The 17,718-nt window shown below is 50.2% G+C and overlaps 1 protein-coding gene across 6 annotated transcripts in view; it reads left to right on the top strand.

Annotated features, from left to right (window-relative positions):
* PTPRS (protein tyrosine phosphatase receptor type S) overlaps positions 1–17,718 on the top strand; it is a gene marked incomplete at both ends in the record, with an annotated part of 92,946 nt that overhangs the window by 10,193 nt on the left and 65,035 nt on the right. For 3 of the 6 annotated variants that reach the window (XM_080359305.1, XM_080359301.1, XM_080359300.1), the window contains 3 exons: positions 6,771–6,916; positions 7,847–7,988; positions 16,816–17,004. In XM_080359305.1, the coding sequence (XP_080215431.1) occupies positions 6,771–6,916; positions 7,847–7,988; positions 16,816–17,004 (477 nt within the window). Of the gene's footprint in view, positions 1–6,770; positions 6,917–7,846; positions 7,989–16,815; positions 17,005–17,718 lie in introns of those variants that run through there. The other 3 variants (XM_080359302.1, XM_080359304.1, XM_080359303.1) reach the window with 1 other exon arrangement.

Below are 17,718 nucleotides of genomic sequence, written 5' to 3'. Positions count from 1 at the left end.
TAATTCACTCCTTGTTTATTTGCTCTGTCAGAAAACCCTCATTTTAATTTTATTTGTAAGGCACTGAGAAACAGTCCTCAGCAAGAAAAAAAGTGCAAAATGTGTCAGTAAAGCCCTGAATTTCAAGGGGACCGTAGGCTCTGCAGGCCCTCCCCGGGGGGTGTTTTCAGTCTTGTTGAGCGTCTCCATAGAGACTGTCCCCACAGCCTCCATCAGTCCTGCTCTCACTTTGTAGCTCTCACTCTTCTCATGAAGAAAAATGGAAATTATGGAGCCATCCTTCTTGCCTCTACCCCTCTTGCGAGCTCCCCCGCTCCCTAATGCTGCTGCTTTGAAATACGTCCCCATTCCAGACGTTGCATTCTTGCTCCCCACTCTCCATCTGTCTCAAATTTGGCTGCTCTCTCCTGTTTTCATCTGCTCCGTGGTTTGTCTCCTATATCTAATCTTCACTTCCTTGCTCTGGCTCTGAACGCCTCCCCCCTCTCCATCTTGCTCCAGTTTTCTTGTGTTTTCCCTGTTGATCTCTTTTCTCCTTATCCCCACTGATCATTTTGGATCTTCTCCCCCTTCACCCCTCTTCGGATCTTCTCCCGCCCTGTGTTGGTCAGTGTGACAGAGCTGTCCCTCTGCTCCTGGGCTGTCCCCAGCTGCTTCCCTCACATGCAGGACACACGTGTGTCAAACACGTTTCCTGACCCAGCAAACAGACACTCGGTGCGTGGCCGGACCCGGATCACACGTTCCTGGAGAGGTTTTTAGGGGGGGAGATGAAAGCACCACCGCCCTGGGCTGCAGATCAGGGAGCACCTTGTGCTCCTTCTCCAATTGTGAGCCTGTCAGCAGCCGTGGAGAACAGAGATGGAGTTTCACTACATCAGCAGAACCTTTCAGCCCCAAAACCAAAGGGAAGAGGAGGGGTTTAACCCGTTCCATATCAGTGGGAATGCCATCGGATTCTTTCCTGGTCGCTCTTAAAGTTACCCAGAGTGAAATAGTGAAGGGAGATGTCCCCGTTGAAACCAACGTGGACTGGTTGCTGGGACATTGCAAAGCTTTTGTCTGGCTTTTGTATTTATCTCCTTCTCCCACCAAGAGGTGGAAAAAGGTCTCTGAGTTCTCCCTCTAGTGATTTTATTGGTGGTTATTTTGTTTTGTTGGTATTATGGTATTTAGAGCCCGTAGTTTTGCGCAATACCACCTAGGGTGTCGAGTGCCGAACGGATCTGTTCTGAGACCATCCTTGGCTCCAAACTGCTTGCAGTGTCTAGACAGGACAGGCAGGCAGGCAGGTGTGACAAATGGGGATTGTCACCTCCGCGCTACGTGTGGCAGCCTGAGGTGCAGGGAAGGGCGAGTGCCCAAGGTCACCCGAATTTACAATAGAGCAAGAGACCTGAATCCCAATTACAGGAATCATCTGGAGCCTGGAAAAGCAAATCGGGGTGTGTTAACGCCAGCAACAAAATAATATTGACCGTAAGTGGCTTAATGGCATCTTTTACCTTCATTCGTGAAAGGTGGAGGTGGGTATATGTGTAGATGCATATACCCGCACAAAAAAGGGTGAATTTCAATCTGTTTGGGATTTTTGAGCTGGGATATAGGTTGCCGTTGGTTAACATGCCCTGAATCTCTCATGCACCGTGGGCAGCTCTGCAGGGAAATACGGGGCTCAGCACCACGGGGCTGTTTGCTCAAGGTTGGCCAGGAACGGTGGGCAAAGGGCTGGCTGCCCCACGCGTTCAGGAGGGCTATGATAAGAAAACAGCAAGAAAACGGCCTGCCTGCTGTGCTCTTGCTTTTCCTTTAGTTTCTCCAGCGGGTCGTGGGTACAGCAGAGAGCCCCCTCTGTTCCCCAGCGTGGGGATAATGAGTGTTTATTCACTAACGAAGGAGGAGGTGAAACCCATGGCCGTGGGTCAGCGGGCCCGGCGCGTGGGCCTCCGCCGCAGCGCTGACGGCAGGCACCGAAAATGGAAGCAAAACCTTTTAAAAATACGTGTTTTGTAGCTGGCTTTCTTTTGTCTCGGTGGATTGCTGCCGCTGTGGGCGAGGGGCCCTTTCAGCCGGGCTCACGCTGCTCTGTGTGCTGGGGCCAGATGAAAGAATAAGCGGTTTGTCTTCATTTGTGGCCCATTGTTTAGGTGCTTTCCCGGGGGTGGTGAGAGGGGGGTTGTTAAGCACAGAGGTGAATTTTGGCATCTAAAATCAAGCACCACGTCCACGCTGTGGGGCTGGACATGAAAGGGCTGGGGGGTCAGGAGGAAGCAGAGATGCGGAGGCGCCTCCATGCGGCCCCCTCAGGGAGAGCCTGTGGGGCCGGGGGACAGCGTGCCCACACACTGCCCAGACCTGGGGTAAATAATGCACTAATGTGGTAAAGGACCATCCCCTGGCCTTTTCCTTGGTGACTGTGGGGCTGAGGGGCCTAGAGTCAGGTCATTGCTATGGTGGTGGCGCCTCCAAGCCTCCCCTGTGGGGAGCGGGTGGAAGGGAACATGGCGGCCATGTTGTCTGTCACGCTGTGGGAGCAGCTTCCTGCCTTGGAGCTACATCTGGTGGGCTATAGCTCAGGAGGGAGGAACAATTTAGGTCACGCTTGTGTCTCCCAGCCATTTTGGCAGCAAAGTGTATGGGGTTTTGCATCGCTCATGGCGGAGAGGTGGAGGCTGCCTGCTGCCACCCAGTCCTGTGCCCCCCACATCCCTCTGCCCTTCAGCTCAGCTATGTTAAGTGCATTTGTGCTCCTGCCTCTCTCCCATCCCTCAATCACCTCTGGGCTCTCCATCCCTTTCTCTGTCTTTGGCTTTTGATGTTTCAGACAGGCATATGGTGGCCGGCTTGTCTCCCTCGCTTCTCATCCATCACCCGCTGTTCACCATGGCAGCAGTTCCTGAGGGACATTTGGGTTTAAACGGTGAGATGTCCCCTCCTTTTCCCCACTCCTACATCTTTCAAGCTTGCTGTAAAGCTTCTCAGACTGTTTTGGCATCTGTGTATCATTACGTTTGAAGAACTTTTTCTGCTTTGGTGTCACGTGAAAGAAGGAAGGAGAGGTGAGGCAGGAGGATTTTCTCCTTCTGTGAGGAAAGCTGCCTTGGTGCGCAGCCCTTGGACGTGGGCTCATGTCCTCCATGCTCCTCTGGTGTCCTGAGGATGAGGAGGAGACCTCACCATTATCACCTTGCAACTTCTCAAAATCTGTGTTAGAATTCACAAAATCCCAGCAGTAAACGTCGCTTTCCCCTGGCTGTTGCTTTTGGGAAGTGCGTGGGCGATGGGTGAGAGGTTCACTTTGACTTGATGGCTTTCCATTAAGTTGTAGACAAGAATCACAGGTACACAGCAGCCATCTGGTCTTTTTGACCTCTCTGGTAGTAGAAAAACTCTTTTAAGCTCCAGATTTTTCCATTCCTGTTTTGATACTGCAAATAAAAACCCCGCAGGTTCTGCTACTTTGCTGGCAGAGAAAGGGGAAAAAGCAACATCTCTTGTGACCACTGGGCCTAGATGGAACTCACACTCAGTCTGTCCAAGACTGACTTGTTGTCAGGTTTTCATGAGGGAAGATTGGTGAAGTGATATAAAATCTGCCGGATTGCCGGATTGCACCCCTCTCTGATTTTTATTTATTTATTTAAACCCAAGGTTCTGCAATCTTGGTAAATGAAGGGAAACACATCAAAGCCCCCCTGAGCGGGCTGACAGCGTTTCATTTTCGCATGGCGCCTCGTTCCTGCCTTTTTGAGGCTTCCAGAGCCGTTTGCGGAGCTGAAATCCTGGCGGTGCGTTTGACGGCGAGCGGGCCTGGCACGGCGCAGCGCTGCCGGTCCCACGCAGCAACAGGACTTGGCTTCGGCTCCGTCTCGTCGGCACCTTTGCTGCGATAGCGCCCGTGTTCTCCTTCCCGGGGGAGAGGGTTGTTGTGCGGCTGGCGTGGGCTGGAGTGACAAGTGACGGGGGCCGCGGGGTTTGGGGGGTGGGAGGAATCACAGTCTGGAGCTCAGAGGCTGAGGCAGTTTTAAAATCAACAATCTCGCTTTGATTTGCGCTGATTTTCTTTTCCAAGTGAGTAGCGAAATGGGATGGATTGATAGGGGGTTTTGTTTGGTTTCTTTTGTCTGTCAATGCCTGAGTTTATTATAGATGGTTCATGATAGATGGGTCAGCATCGCAATAGCTCAGAAAAGCCACGTTCACGGAGCGACGCCGCTTCCCCGCTCCCACACGCTGAGTCAGCAGAGCTCCCCAAAATTGGGTGCTGAGCAATGACTCCCAAGTTCACTCCCTGTGTTTTGGAGCGCTGTTCCTTTCTTCAGGACAGAAATAGAATGTTGTTTTTCCCCTCAGCTGTGCTGTCATCATACTGCTCGCGCCCATTTAGATGTATATGTGACATTAAGGATTATTAGGGGCTTTTATTTTAGGAAATGAACTTGCATCAATAAAGTGTTCTTAAAAGCCCTGGATGTTCTTGGCTGTACCTTCAGAATTGACTTCTGCAAACTCTTCGGATACCAATAGAGAAGAGAGGAAGGAAGTCAGGCGGTGGGCAGAGCGAGCATTAATATTTTAGCCTGGAGCACAGTCTCGATTTTGCCTTTCTCAGATGGAACGCAGATTCCCCAGTGCCGGTACCTCCAGTGGGACTGACTCGATAACCTTTAGCTGTCACATTGCAAAGACGACTCTGACTTCTAAATATAGATCTGGATATTTATAAATCCCGTGCTTTGTACACACAGCATTCGGTGGGACGTAAACAGCTCCAGCAAATTGTATTTACCTCCAGCATGGAAACAAATGCTTGATTGCATCACATGAGCTTGCTCAGTGACTTTTATTTATATACTGCTGGCCACACCAGGCAGGGAAGGGGGGAAATGCTCCCTTTTGTCTTTCGACCCCTAGAAGACACTGGAGACTTCTCTCCATTTGCCCTCTTAAACTCTTTGGTAGGATCTTTACATCTTATTTTATAGACTCGGAGTGCGTACATGTAAATACACACATTTCAGAGTCATGTGGTGTACTTTTCTCAAGAATAACAGACGGCAACTTTATGATCTGAGTGATTTTATTTGAACACAGCTGTGGCCTCGTGATTTAAATATTTCAATAAATTTTAAACTAACTAGATGAGAGGAAACGGTGCGGGGAAAACAGGTTAGAGCGCGGAAGGAGGATTCTCCGAGGACAGAAGCAATATGGGCTCTGCATGAATATTCCTGGCCTTGTCTTCCTCTCCTGAGAAGGTTCTTGATGTTGTCCTTGGTCAGAAAGCCCGCCCAGCATCCTCTCCTCATTGCAGAGATGCTCTTGAAGGCATCAGAGGTGGATGGAGATCAGCGGGGGGTGAGGGAGAGGTGCTGCGAGCTTAAGTGTTGCTCCTTTGGGTCCTTTGGCTAAACCACAGCCCCAGGCTCTGCGAGCGTGTTCAGGCATCGCTGCACCTTCAAGCATCTGGTTACGAGAGGACTTTGAGGAGCTTTTGGCTTCTTCCTTCAGCAGCATGAATTACTTGTTTCCCTGAGGTGTCTCACAATGAGGGGCAGGAGCTGCAGGAGCTGCAGGAGCAGACTGCAGCCTGGGCTTGCCGCAACCAGGTCGTGTTGAAGTGATCACAACTTCCATTTGGTGAGCTGTATCCTCTCAATGTGCCAAGGCATGGTGTGCCCACTCCTGTGTGAATCACAGAATCCCAGAATGTCAGGGGTTGAAGGGCCCTGGAAAGCTCATGCAGTGCAATCCCCCCATGGAGCAGGAACACCCAGATGAGGTTACACAGGAAGGTGTCCAGGCGGGTTGGAATGTCTGCACAGAAGGAGACTCCACAACCCCCCTAGGCAGCCTGGGCCAGGCTCTGCCATCCTCACCCCAACAAGTTGCTTCTCAAATTTAAGTGGAACCTCCTGTGTTCCCGTTTGCACCCATTGCCCCTTGTCCTGTCACTGGTTGTCACCAGCAGAGCCTGGCTCCATCCTCCTGACACTGCCCCTTTCCATATTGATCCCCAGGAACGAGTCTCCCCTCAGTGTCCTCTTGTCCAGCTCCAGAGCCCCAGCTCCCTCAGCCTTTCCTCACACGGGAGATGCTCCACTCCCTGCAGCATCTTGGTGGCTGCGCTGGACTCTCTGCAGCAGTTCCCTGTCCTGCTGGAGCTGGACACATGTTCTGCTGAGGGCCAGGGGAGAGCTGTGCAGATAAAACCAGAGCTGTACTACAACCCAAAGAGCTTTCCCATCCTAAAGCCACCGCCATCAGCCTGTTTCACAGCATCATCCTCATGTGCTTCACTTTATTTCATGATCCTCCTCCCACCTCTTACCCTTGCCTTGGCTATATGCCTATAAGTCTCCCCCATTCCTTGACGTTTTGATCATCTGGGAGGATATGGGGAGTGCAATTCAGTGTTTCTAGGTGTTGTTTGCAGCTGTACCAGCTTTTGGTGATGGTCATTAGATGGGCTTCACAAGGGCAGTTTCCCCTGTGCAAAACAGTTTAAAAGTCTGTGTTGCAGAAGTAAAAGAAGCTTTGGAAGATCATTGCATTCAAATCTCTTTGTAGGGTCAGGCCCTTAATCATTTTGTGCTGTAGCTTCTTCGTATAGAAAATGAAGGTAAAAGACTGTTCCTAAAAGACCAAGAGGTTTAATTTAATCTGGGCTGACTAGAGAACAACAGTGACAATGCTACTATTAATTACAAACTGTTTATTAGAGTCTGGCTTTCCTTGTGCCGATGATGGTGTTTCATTTCTTCTTACAGGTCCCCCCGTGTTCATTAAGAAGCCTGTGGACCAGATCGGCGTGTCGGGAGGGGTGGCGTCCTTCGTGTGCCAGGCCACCGGAGACCCCAAACCACGGGTCACCTGGAACAAGAAAGGGAAGAAAGTGAACTCGCAGAGGTTCGAGGTAAGAGCTGGCCTTGAAATGCGCGTCTGTGGATGCAGAAAGAGGGAGAGACTGACACAAAGCAGCTCCTGCTCTTCTTTGGCCGCTCGCAGACGCAATAATAAAGGGAGGTTTGGAATGGGAGGAGTTTTAACAGTGGGAGGAGTGAAATGCAAGCTCTTGGCCATGTCAGCGCTTGGGTTTGTTCCAAAGCAAGACAGAACTTGGCTCACTTACATTATTGGAGTTTTTTCTTTTGTTTTGTTGGGCTGTTTTCCCCTCTTGGGATGTAATATAAAGTGCCTTCTTCCTTCCCTAAGAAACCCCAGCTAAGCTGGTATGTATTCAGCTCTGTAAATGTACCTTTCATACTCATCCGTGGCTCATTATTTTAACCCTGGGACATCCTGGAGTAAACATTACAGTTGCTGGCAACCAGGCGCAAGCAATTGGCATTGTTTAGATAAAAATGAGAGTGGAGGAACAAGGACTAGGAGGTCATCCTGTGGAATTTGCTGTGGGACTCGGCCCTGCCAGGCAGCTGTGTGCTCAGAGGAGCTTTGTGCTGTCAGCTGCCCGTGCAGATGGAGGAAGAACAAGGCAGGGGTTCCATTTTAGTTTGTTTTCGCTTGATCCGTTTCCTCCCTCATCACAGTTGTACTCTGAACACCCACCGCCCCCCCATCACCATGGCTTGTTCTTTTGGAGTGTTTGAGATGCACACAGAAGTTTTGGGGGGTCGGGGACAGGGTTTGGCACGGGACGGTTCTCTGGCACCTTGAGGTCAGAGGAGAGACAAGCAGATCGTGTCGTTTTTGGGGCAGCTGCTGAAGTGTGTTTGCGAGCGCGCATGCTTGTGTATGTACTGATACCACTGTCAGAAGCTGGAATGAACCTTCTGCTCGCAGCCTAAGGATACTTACTCTGTGTGTGTCTCTCTTTATCCTCCAGACGATTGAATTTGATGAAAGCGCAGGTGCTGTTTTGAGGATCCAGCCCCTCCGGACTCCCCGGGATGAAAACATATACGAATGTGTTGCTCAAAACCCTCATGGGGAGGTCACCGTCCATGCCAAGCTCACCGTCCTCCGAGGTAAAGCGCATTCCTGCCTGCTGTGTCAGTGTCACAGGGCCTTCCGCTCCTCCTTCCCTTCAGACAGCAGGACGGCTGTTACAAAATGCCTGGTTAAGGCACAAAGTCCTCCTTTTTTTGCTTAGTTCTGACCTGTCAGGTCTGTTTGTTGTTAGTACCCTGGAGAGTGATAAGAAACAAAGCGAAAACTGGACAACTTCAAGAGATTTGGATGATGTGCTGAGGTTCCTTCCATTCTGAATTATCTGATGACTCTATGATCTTCCCTCCCCTCCAACAAAAAGTCCTTTCCCAGGTTTATGAGCAGCACCAGAAACTCCCCATGATTCTCCTCAGGAATGTGGCACCATTCATCCAAACACCCAAGAAAACCTTATACCTTGAGTAATCCCTCAATGGGCTAAAGTTGGGATAATAACGCATCTGCACGGGCTTTCGCATAGTTGGCAGCAACACCAACCTATTCCCTTGTGCAAGACACCCATTCTGCCCTTGTGCTGGCCATCTTCCCTCTTCCCAGAGGTCCTTTGCTCCAGGCACTCTCCAAGAAATCAGTTCCCGTCTCCATTTTGTTCTGATTCTTGGTTTCACTTGTGCCCACCACAGAGGATGTTTACATGGCCGCCTCCTTCGTGTCATCTGTTTGAAATATGCTCCCTGAACTTGATGTGGGGGAGGAAACAATATGCTATTGCTGTGGATGCCTCTGGATGTTTACTGTTATTACCCCAGAGATCTGCAAAATTGCCGTGTGAAGCACCAAGCCAGGCTACTTGCTAGAACTGACCCGTTTTAGGGGAGTAAGATGTGTGGTGGTCTCTGTTCAAACCCCGGGGTGATTCTGGGTGAATTGTGTGGTGGGGACCTGCCTGAGAGCTCCTGGAGGGAGTTTCCCTTGGGAATGTTGGCTGTTGGTGGAGCAGGAGATGCCACAGAAAAGCCGTGGGCTTTTGAACAGGGGTATGTGCAGTAAGAGCTGTTATTTCTGCAGTGAGCATCGCTAACTATGCTTCGAGGTGCTCCAGGCTGGCTGTGGTCCTCGTGAGGCCAGACGATCCCTCTGCCTGCGTGCCGGTTCCTTTTCTTCCACAATTTCACAGTTCTCTCCAAGAGCATCTGAAATCCTTTTGTTTGAGCAGCCAGCGAGCGCATCCCTGAGAGCGCGGAGCGAGATTTGTGTGCAAATCCCCAGCGTACAGCGCTAAATAAAGGTCAGACGTAAAGGGCACGTGGCAAAGCCCTTGACCTCCCCTTGCAGCAGGAATATCCCTTCTGCTGCCCACCCGGGGGTCTCCGTCTTGTCAAATGCCGGCTGCTTTCGAGGCTGCAGGCCCGTCCTGACAGATTTGTGTAGGTGCACTTAAATCTTTGTGGAGCTCCTTTACTTGGCATTTAACCTTCTGTTGGCAGTGCGTGGTGGGATGGATCTGTCAGGAGGTTGGAACAGCGCTTTATGACAAGAGTGTGTCTAGCTGCCGTGATCCCAGAGGGCTGGGAGCCTCATTCTTCACACTTATTCCCATATATTCCTTGTGAGCTGTGGCAGTTTGGGAGAAGTGCCCCTGCAATCATGGTCCACATTTCTGCCCCTTGAATTGAGCTACAGTGAGAGGCAAGAGAGAAGGATGTCCTGCAGCTGCTGTCCTCACACATCCCCTGGATTCTCGCAGCGTTTTTAAGGCACGCTCCACCAAAAAAAGCTGCAATGTATGGGAGATGATGAGCCGAGCTCAGTGACTCCCCTTAGGGACCAGGGTTCTTTGTACATGTCTTTTTGCAGCTCTTCTTCCAGTACCAGCATCATACACATGTCAGTTAGAGAGACAGGTGACAGGACAGGAGCTACATCTCCCCACTGCCTGACTAATTACTCTCCAGAACATTATTACTGTGTGTTTTGCTCCTGCATTGTGCAGCTTTCACTAACGCTCCTGTTCTCCTTGCCTAACAGAACTTTGTTCGGTAGCTGTGTTAACTGACTGTACAAGAGCAGCTGGGGTTCCTGGTTCATTAACTTTGGGGGAGCAGTAATTAGCTGTAGACCTGGGCCTGGATGTTGTTGAAGGGCATCAAGTAAGCAGTTTTGTAGCATATATCTCCTTAATCTTTCTTTAGCTTTCACACAGCAAAGATTGTCTCCTCTTGATCCACATTTTTTAGTGCTGGGCAAGTGAAAAGGGCCAAGCACAGATCCACTCATCCCCACGACGGCAAAGTCAGCGCGCTGGTGTCTATTCCCCTCTCTTCCTCCCCACTTCTGCATTCACCCACTCTCCTGTTTATCTCTTTCTTTGCAAGGCCTCCTCCTCCTTTCCATCTCTCGCTGGCAGAAGGAGTGCTGAGCATAAAGCTGGGGGCTGCTCCGCGCTGGGAGCTGGATGTGAGCTGGCGTTTGCAGAGCTGTCACCTTGGCGGACTGCGGAGCGTGGAAACCCGGGCCCAGCTGTCACAGGCTCTGCGCGGCGGGCGCTGTAGGAATTCTGCAGCCTCTCGCTGGACTGTTGCAATCACAGTTAGACGTACACGTGTGTATCTTCATGCTATGCACATGCAGGAACAGCTACGGGATTTCCTCAGCACCAGTGCAGATAAGTCTCATCAACAGAAGAGGAAAAAAAATACATTCTTGTTTCCTAGATGCAGCTGCTGAAGGGATTGAGAATAAACCCCTTTTTATGCACGTGACTACTCCTGGCTCAGCCCCTGATAGAAACCCACATGCATTCACTCACAAACAGGAAACCTTTGGGAGCTTCTGAGAAGTGATGGACACCGTTCAACTATACGACGTCCCTTAACACCGGCTCTGCTGGCTTATTTGTCCTTCCTGCTCAGCTTCTCGAGGGATCTGAGTTTTGATAGGGCTGTGGAGACTTGCTGTTCTTCCCACAGCTGGCCAGACATAGTGCCTGCAAACCAGATTCCTGCAGAGCCCAGAGGAAAGAAAAGAAAGTGGTTTTGGGAAGCATTTTCCACTTATTGTTGACTCCAGCTGCTGTCATTTTTCATTGTAAGTGAGGCAGAAGGAAGCTGGTTGGCACAGGCGCCCCCGCTCCCAGTCGGTGTGGTTTCGCTAAGCTCCGCACATCCAGGAAAGATATATGTATTTTTAATTATTATTATTATTATTGCTTCCTGTATACAGATTCTACTTTCTCTCTGCTTCTTCCATAGCCTGAGATGGAGATTGTGGTGCTGCAAAGGATTGTGCCTGAGAGAGCAGGGCAGCCTTGCTGCAACTGCTGGTGCCAGGCAGGGGCCAGACCAGCCTTAGTTCTTCGCTCTTGGAGCCGATACAGAGAGTTCAGTGAGGTTACCCTTTGTGAGTCCTTAGGAAATGCAACGTGATCCCATAAAAACCCGTGCTTGGTCCAGTTAAATGTAATGGAAGACAATTTACCGTGCCCTGAGACGTCGCTTGCTGCATGCTGGCCAGTGTTATCTTTGCCCGAGGATTACCGTGTGCTGGAAAATTGAGGAAAATGGGCTATTAGACATGTAAGGTCTGTGGTTCTTACTGTTGGAGTATGACTCAGGCTGCTGTGGACAGGCTTTCAGTACTTCTTTTTGTAGTGATTCCCTGTTGATTTTCTTTTTTTATCAAGTGTTCGTACATTTCTCTAACAATTCTGGCCTCAAATTTTCCTCCTACGTTTCCTACTCCAAGAGGACATCTGGTGCGGGCACGCTCAAAGTTCTAGCGAGATCCCTGCTGTTTTGTTGGGGTTTGTAATTGTTGGCTGCAGATCAGCACAAGGTAAACAGGAATCAGTTCTAGATGCTCAGCAGAAAGCGTCGTGTCCCGCAGGAGCACGTCTTGAAGAGGAGCTGCTCCCTCTGCCATGTTACCGTGCCACTTGAAACATTCTTGGCAGACTTGCCTCAAACTTGACTAGTTTTGTTTGTCTTGTAGTGACCTGAAAATCAGGCCACATCAAAAGCAGATTAGTCCTGTAGCTTATGAATCATATCAGAGTGATTGCGATTCGGATGCCGTTCTAAGGAGGGCACACGGGTACATTAGTATAGGGAAGGCAAGTGTATTACTTGCACCATTATGGGGTAAAACACCCCTATCTAAGCGCCTATTAATTGTCTGTAAGCCTGCAAATTTGTAGTAACATTGTTAGGCTATTACTATTTTCATAGTAAAACTTTCAGATCGAACTGAATGGAATCAACACTCAGAGCGTGTTACTGAGACTCCTGGCATGTATTAAAATCATCTTTGACTGTGAACTAACAGTTAAGACAGACATGGGTACATTCATATTGATGGAAAGAACTTGTTGATGTAATTTGACAAGGTGCGCGATGCCGGGATTCCTGTTGGGGAGGCGGCAGCTGTAAGTCTTCATAACAGAGCAGGAATAAGTTTCAAGAGTGCTGGATTTTGATCGTGATTCTGCTGAAAACTGGTGTCACTCAAGCTGCTTTGTCTCTGTGCTCAGTTCTTCCACCTTGAAGGGAGAATTGACTTCCTAGAGACCAGCACCTGCGAGCTGGGCCACGGATCTCCAGAGGAGAGCGAAAAATTCCTCCTCTTCCCTTCAACAGCATCCTCATGGTGGCTTTCTGCATTCTACAGTGCGTCTGAACACGCTCACACCCTCCTTCTCCTCTAAATTATTAAACGACTGTGCACACCCTGCGGGAAAAAGAGCAGCAGCAACACCCGCTTCATCTTTCTTTATCATCCTCATTTCCAGCGCAGCTAATTATCTAAACGCAGAGCTGCCACCTTCTAGAGTGACAGGGGACAGCGAGCGCCGGTCTCCGCCGTCGCCATTGCTGCCGACCCCTGTGTTTTCCGTATGACCGTGTGTGTGTCGGCGCGGGTTCGCGGCTCTGTCGTCCAGCAGGATTTATTATAAATGAACGCTGAAGTGCTCTGCTCTGCTCTCCTCGCCTCCCTCCTCCCCTGTTCTTTCTCACCCTACTTTGTTCAGTGGCCTTGAGATAATTCAGCAGGTTTCCATTGCAGAGGCTTTTAACAACTGAGTCTAAGGGCAGGTATGAATGAGGTATTTGGGATGCTCTGTTAATACGAGTACATGAAAACATTTGCCTGCGTAAGCTAGTGTGATTTTCAACAGCAGGCACTGCCCAGATGTGCCCTTGAAGCATCTTCAACTTGCATCTTGATTCTTTTGTTCTTGCGGTTGCCTGGGCTGCTTGTAGAAAGAGAATTCACAATCCGAACCGTTCCTTATTTATTTATTTGGTGCCAGGTTTGGGGATCGATGGGGAGGGTGGCACGGCATGCGTGTGCATGTCCTGTGGGGATTGAGTTGAGGTCGTCATTGCATTATTACAGGGAATACAATTGTTGGGGGTGAAGGCAGTTTCACTTTCCTGGCAGGAAGGAAATCTGAGCACTTGAATCCGTGCAATATGTGGTGTTCCAAGAGGCTTCCTCCGCCGATCTGATCCTCAAATCTGATCACGCCTCTAGTCACAGTTGTTTTAATTAAACTCAGAGGAATTCTGCACATTGTGCTGCAAGATTAACATTTTTGTTTAATTAGAAACACTCAGTAATAATAGTCGTAGCAGGCCTCCCCCAGCACGCACACGCATGCACTCGCACACACACCCTGCCAGTCAAGAGGGCTGTTCTCTGCGCGGATTAATTGGTTCATGAAATGAAGGGACGCGGGTCTGAGGCAGGTGGAGCAGCATCGCCAGGGAGCGGGAGAAAAGCCGTAATCAATAATGATGTCATCTGCAGCCAATGCAGCAGCAGCTCCGCGGCTCCTCACCACGCACCACCGCCTGGTTGAACAGCAGAGGGGAGGAGAAGCCGTTAACAGATCGCTCCTGGAGAGGCCGGGGTTTTGCAGCACGCGTTATCCTCACCAGCACAGGTTATCCTCACCAGCACAGGTTATCCACACCAGCACACGTTACCTGCACACGTTATCCTCACCAGCACAGGTTATCCACACCTGCACACGTTACCTGCACACGTTATCCTCACCAGCACAGGTTATCCACACCTGCACACGTTACCTGCACACGTTATCCTCACCAGCACAGGTTATCCACACCTACACACGTTACCTGCACACGTTATCCTCACCAGCACAGGTTATCCACGCCTGCACACGTTACCTGCACACGTTATCCTCACCAGCACAGGTTATCCACACCTGCACACGTTACCTGCACATGTTATCCTCACCAGCACAGGTTATCCACGCCTGCACACGTTACCTGCACATGTTATCCTCACCAGCACAGGTTATCCACGCCTGCACACGTTACCTGCACACGTTATCCTCACCAGCACAGGTTATCCACACCTGCACACATTACCTGCACATGTTATCCTCACCAGCACAGGTTATCCACACCTGCACAAGTTATCCTCACCTGCACACATTATCCTCACCCACACATGTTACCTGAACCAGCACAGGTTATCCACACCAACACACGTTATCCTCACCTGCACATGTTATCCTCACCAGCACACGTTACCTGAACCAACACACGTTATCCTCACCTGCACATGTTATCCTCACCAGCACACGTTACCTGAACCAGCACACGTTACCTGAACCAGCACAGGTTATCCACACCAGCACACGTTATCCTCACCTGCACATGTTATCCTCACCAGCACACGTTACCTGAACCAGCACAGGTTATCCACACCAACACACGTTATCCTCACCTGCACATGTTATCCTCACCAGCACACGTTACCTGAACCAGCACAGGTTATCCACACCAGCACACGTTATCCTCACCTGCACACATTATCCTCACCAGCACACGTTACCTGCACACATTATCCACACCAGCACACGTTATCCACACCAGCACACGTTACCTGCACACGTTATCCACACCAGCATGCGTTATCCACACCAGCACACGTTACTTGCACACTTTATCCACACCAGCACACGTTATCCTCACCAGCACACATTATCCACACCAACACACGCTGCCTGGACATGCCCACAATGCCCAAGCACATCCTGGTGAACTGAGAACTGACAGGTTTGGTTCAATCCCGAGTTTAAGATGTTTAGGTTTCTATTTAGAATGCAATATTCTGATGTAGAGGTGGTTCAGATGCACCAGAATGACTTCACCTTTATACAGCTCTAAGTTCGCCCATACTGGGAGATCTGTATTACTGTAGCATTTATAAAATGGTACGTGTTTTTGTTTGTGGTCAGGTTCCTTTGATACACGAGAGGTGTGGTTAATACATTTCACTCTCCAGTGAGTCACAATAGATCCTTTATAACTCTCCAACAATGGTCAGAGGAAGGAAACAATGAACATTTAAAAACACACAATTGAGGCATTTAAACCCTTTTCTTCTCCGCAGTCGCTGTGCGCTGCTAATAATGGTATTAGTCAAGAGTTTCTTGGCCACGGGTATTAGAGCACCACACAGATCTCTAGCTCTGCCTTCATGTTCTCAGAGATTTTTAGAAGCTGAGTGTGGAATAGCTTGTACCCAAAGCACGGGGGGTTGGAGCTGCCGTGGAGCCGTACTGGGGTCCGGCGATTCTGCTTTGCACTTCCAGGAAAAGCCACCCACCGTACCCAGGACACTGGCTTTCTCTCTTGTTCCACTGTCTCTGGGTTCAACCACACGTAGTTTGGTTCCATTTCTCCTGATACATAACGTGCCACCAGCAGGGAATGAGCTCTTGTGTTGGCTGTTGGTTCCCAACCAAGAGTTTCCAGCCCATCTCTTCACCTTTTTAAAAATCCTCTGTGTTATTTCCCTTCTGCTCCTTCACCTGCTCGCGAGATGGATTCAACACCATAGATTCCCGAGTCTGCGACTCCTCAACACGCCTCATTGGCAATGACAGAAGATCCCTATAAAGTCCCCCCCTGGCGCCATCATCTTCCTTCCAGGCCGCGCTCCCCAGAGCCTGATTTTGTGGGGGAAAAGCTGGCACGTTCCTGAGCCTCATCAGCCCGTGTAGGACAACTCCCTGCCACACGAACTAGGAGGTTGTGACAAAGATGATGAGGGAAGCACTGGGGTTTTGTATTAGATCTCACAGACTAGTCAGCATCGGTTCGGATTGCCCTCGTCACCCTCATTAGTGAAGGCAAAGGCAAGATGCAGAGGAGGCGGGAAGCTCGGTTGGGCTTCCAGGTGCTGCCACCACGTCCCTCTTGTAGGGCAGCAGCGCCCTGAATTAATAAATCTACAAATCACACCCTGCCTGACAGCACTTGGCTTCTTGTTGTTATGTGTGTCCCCTCTGGAATCTGCAGCTGGATGATGTTTTCCTCTCCCTTCTCTCGTTTCCACTGCGGCTTTGACAGGCCTGTCCACGTAGTCGCTTTCATTATTTCTCTTATTATTTCTCAGCTTGTTTTGTTCGGTGGGGTTTGGAGGGAGAGGTTACCCCCTCCTTTTAAACGTGGCTGCGGAGATGGACTCTGCAAGCAGGGTCTTTGCCATATGTGAGCACAGTTTCTGCCAGGAGACCAAATAAGTGCGAGTCACGTACCTGACAGGGATTCGGTGCAAGACCTGGAGAAACCTGGAAATTACTATCCCCATGCCCCAGAGGGTTTTAATAGATTGTATTTAAATTTAGAATCATCTTGTGGAATGTTAGAATAGTCACACAAAATGGACAGGCTAGTAGATTTTACTGTATAATGTGTTTTCACAAAGTATCTGTGGACCATTTACCGTAGCCTTGTTTTAAATAGCATTGCACAGAGCGCTGGGCAACAAGTCCCCCTGATGTTTTATTCGGTGTATTCCACCGAACAGCCCCATCAGCTGCCCCGCTCCCTGTTTAACCACTTTTTCTTTGTTCTCCACCACCAGAGGACCAGTTACCCCCCGGCTTCCCCAGCATCGATATGGGGCCGCAGCTGAAGGTGGTGGAGCGGACCCGAACAGCCACGATGCTCTGCGCCGCCAGCGGGAACCCCGACCCGGAGATCACTTGGTTTAAAGATTTCCTGCCTGTCGACCCCAGCGCGAGCAACGGGAGAATCAAACAGCTGAGATCAGGTAAGGTCTGTGCGGGAGATTGGAGGAATTAAGACTTAGATGGAGCTGTGAAGAGGCTGCTCAGAGGTTTCTGAAGCAGAAGAGGGGACTCATAGACAACGGCCCCACTGGTGTGGATTGGGGCATTAAGTTTTCTTTGGTTTTGGGACTCAGGTTGTTACCGAGGGAGTGGTTGGAGTGTTTTCCCCTCCAGCCCATCCTCCTGGCCTGATTGCCATAAGGGGAATCTCATTGGGAAGCTGGTTCCCATCCAGGAGACACTGTGGGCAGTTCGCTGGATACCGGTGCTCTTGCGGCTCAGGGAGAGTGGGGACTGGGTAGGGCTGAGGATTTTCTCCTCAGACCGAGAACGGGGTGAGGAGAAGTAGAACCGCTATGGCAGACGTGGCTTTTCAGGCCACACACACCTGGGATAGGGTCTGCGGTTCGCTTACTCTCAAACCTTGGTCCTGTTGGTGTGAACCGAGCCTCTCAAAGCTGGCGCTGAAGAACGGCTCTTGAGGATCTCTCTGCATCCAGTCCCTGCAGCCATCGCTGGAGAGCACTTTGGGCATCCTGAGGTGACCCCTTGGTGCTGCCCATGGAGCGATCTCCACGAACAGATGTAGCCCAGCTCTGTGGCTCCTCTCACTTCTCCCTCTTTCCCCATCTGCTTGTCCATCTGTCTCTTTTGTTTGTTTTATGTTTGTTGTTTTGTGTCTTGTGTGTCAACGT

The sequence above is a fragment of the Nesoenas mayeri genome, assembly GCF_963082525.1.
Source record: "Nesoenas mayeri genome assembly, chromosome: 25".
NCBI lineage: Eukaryota > Metazoa > Chordata > Aves > Columbiformes > Columbidae > Nesoenas > Nesoenas mayeri.
Note: the sequence above shows the minus strand (reverse complement) of the source record. Positions and strands in the feature narration are given on the sequence as shown.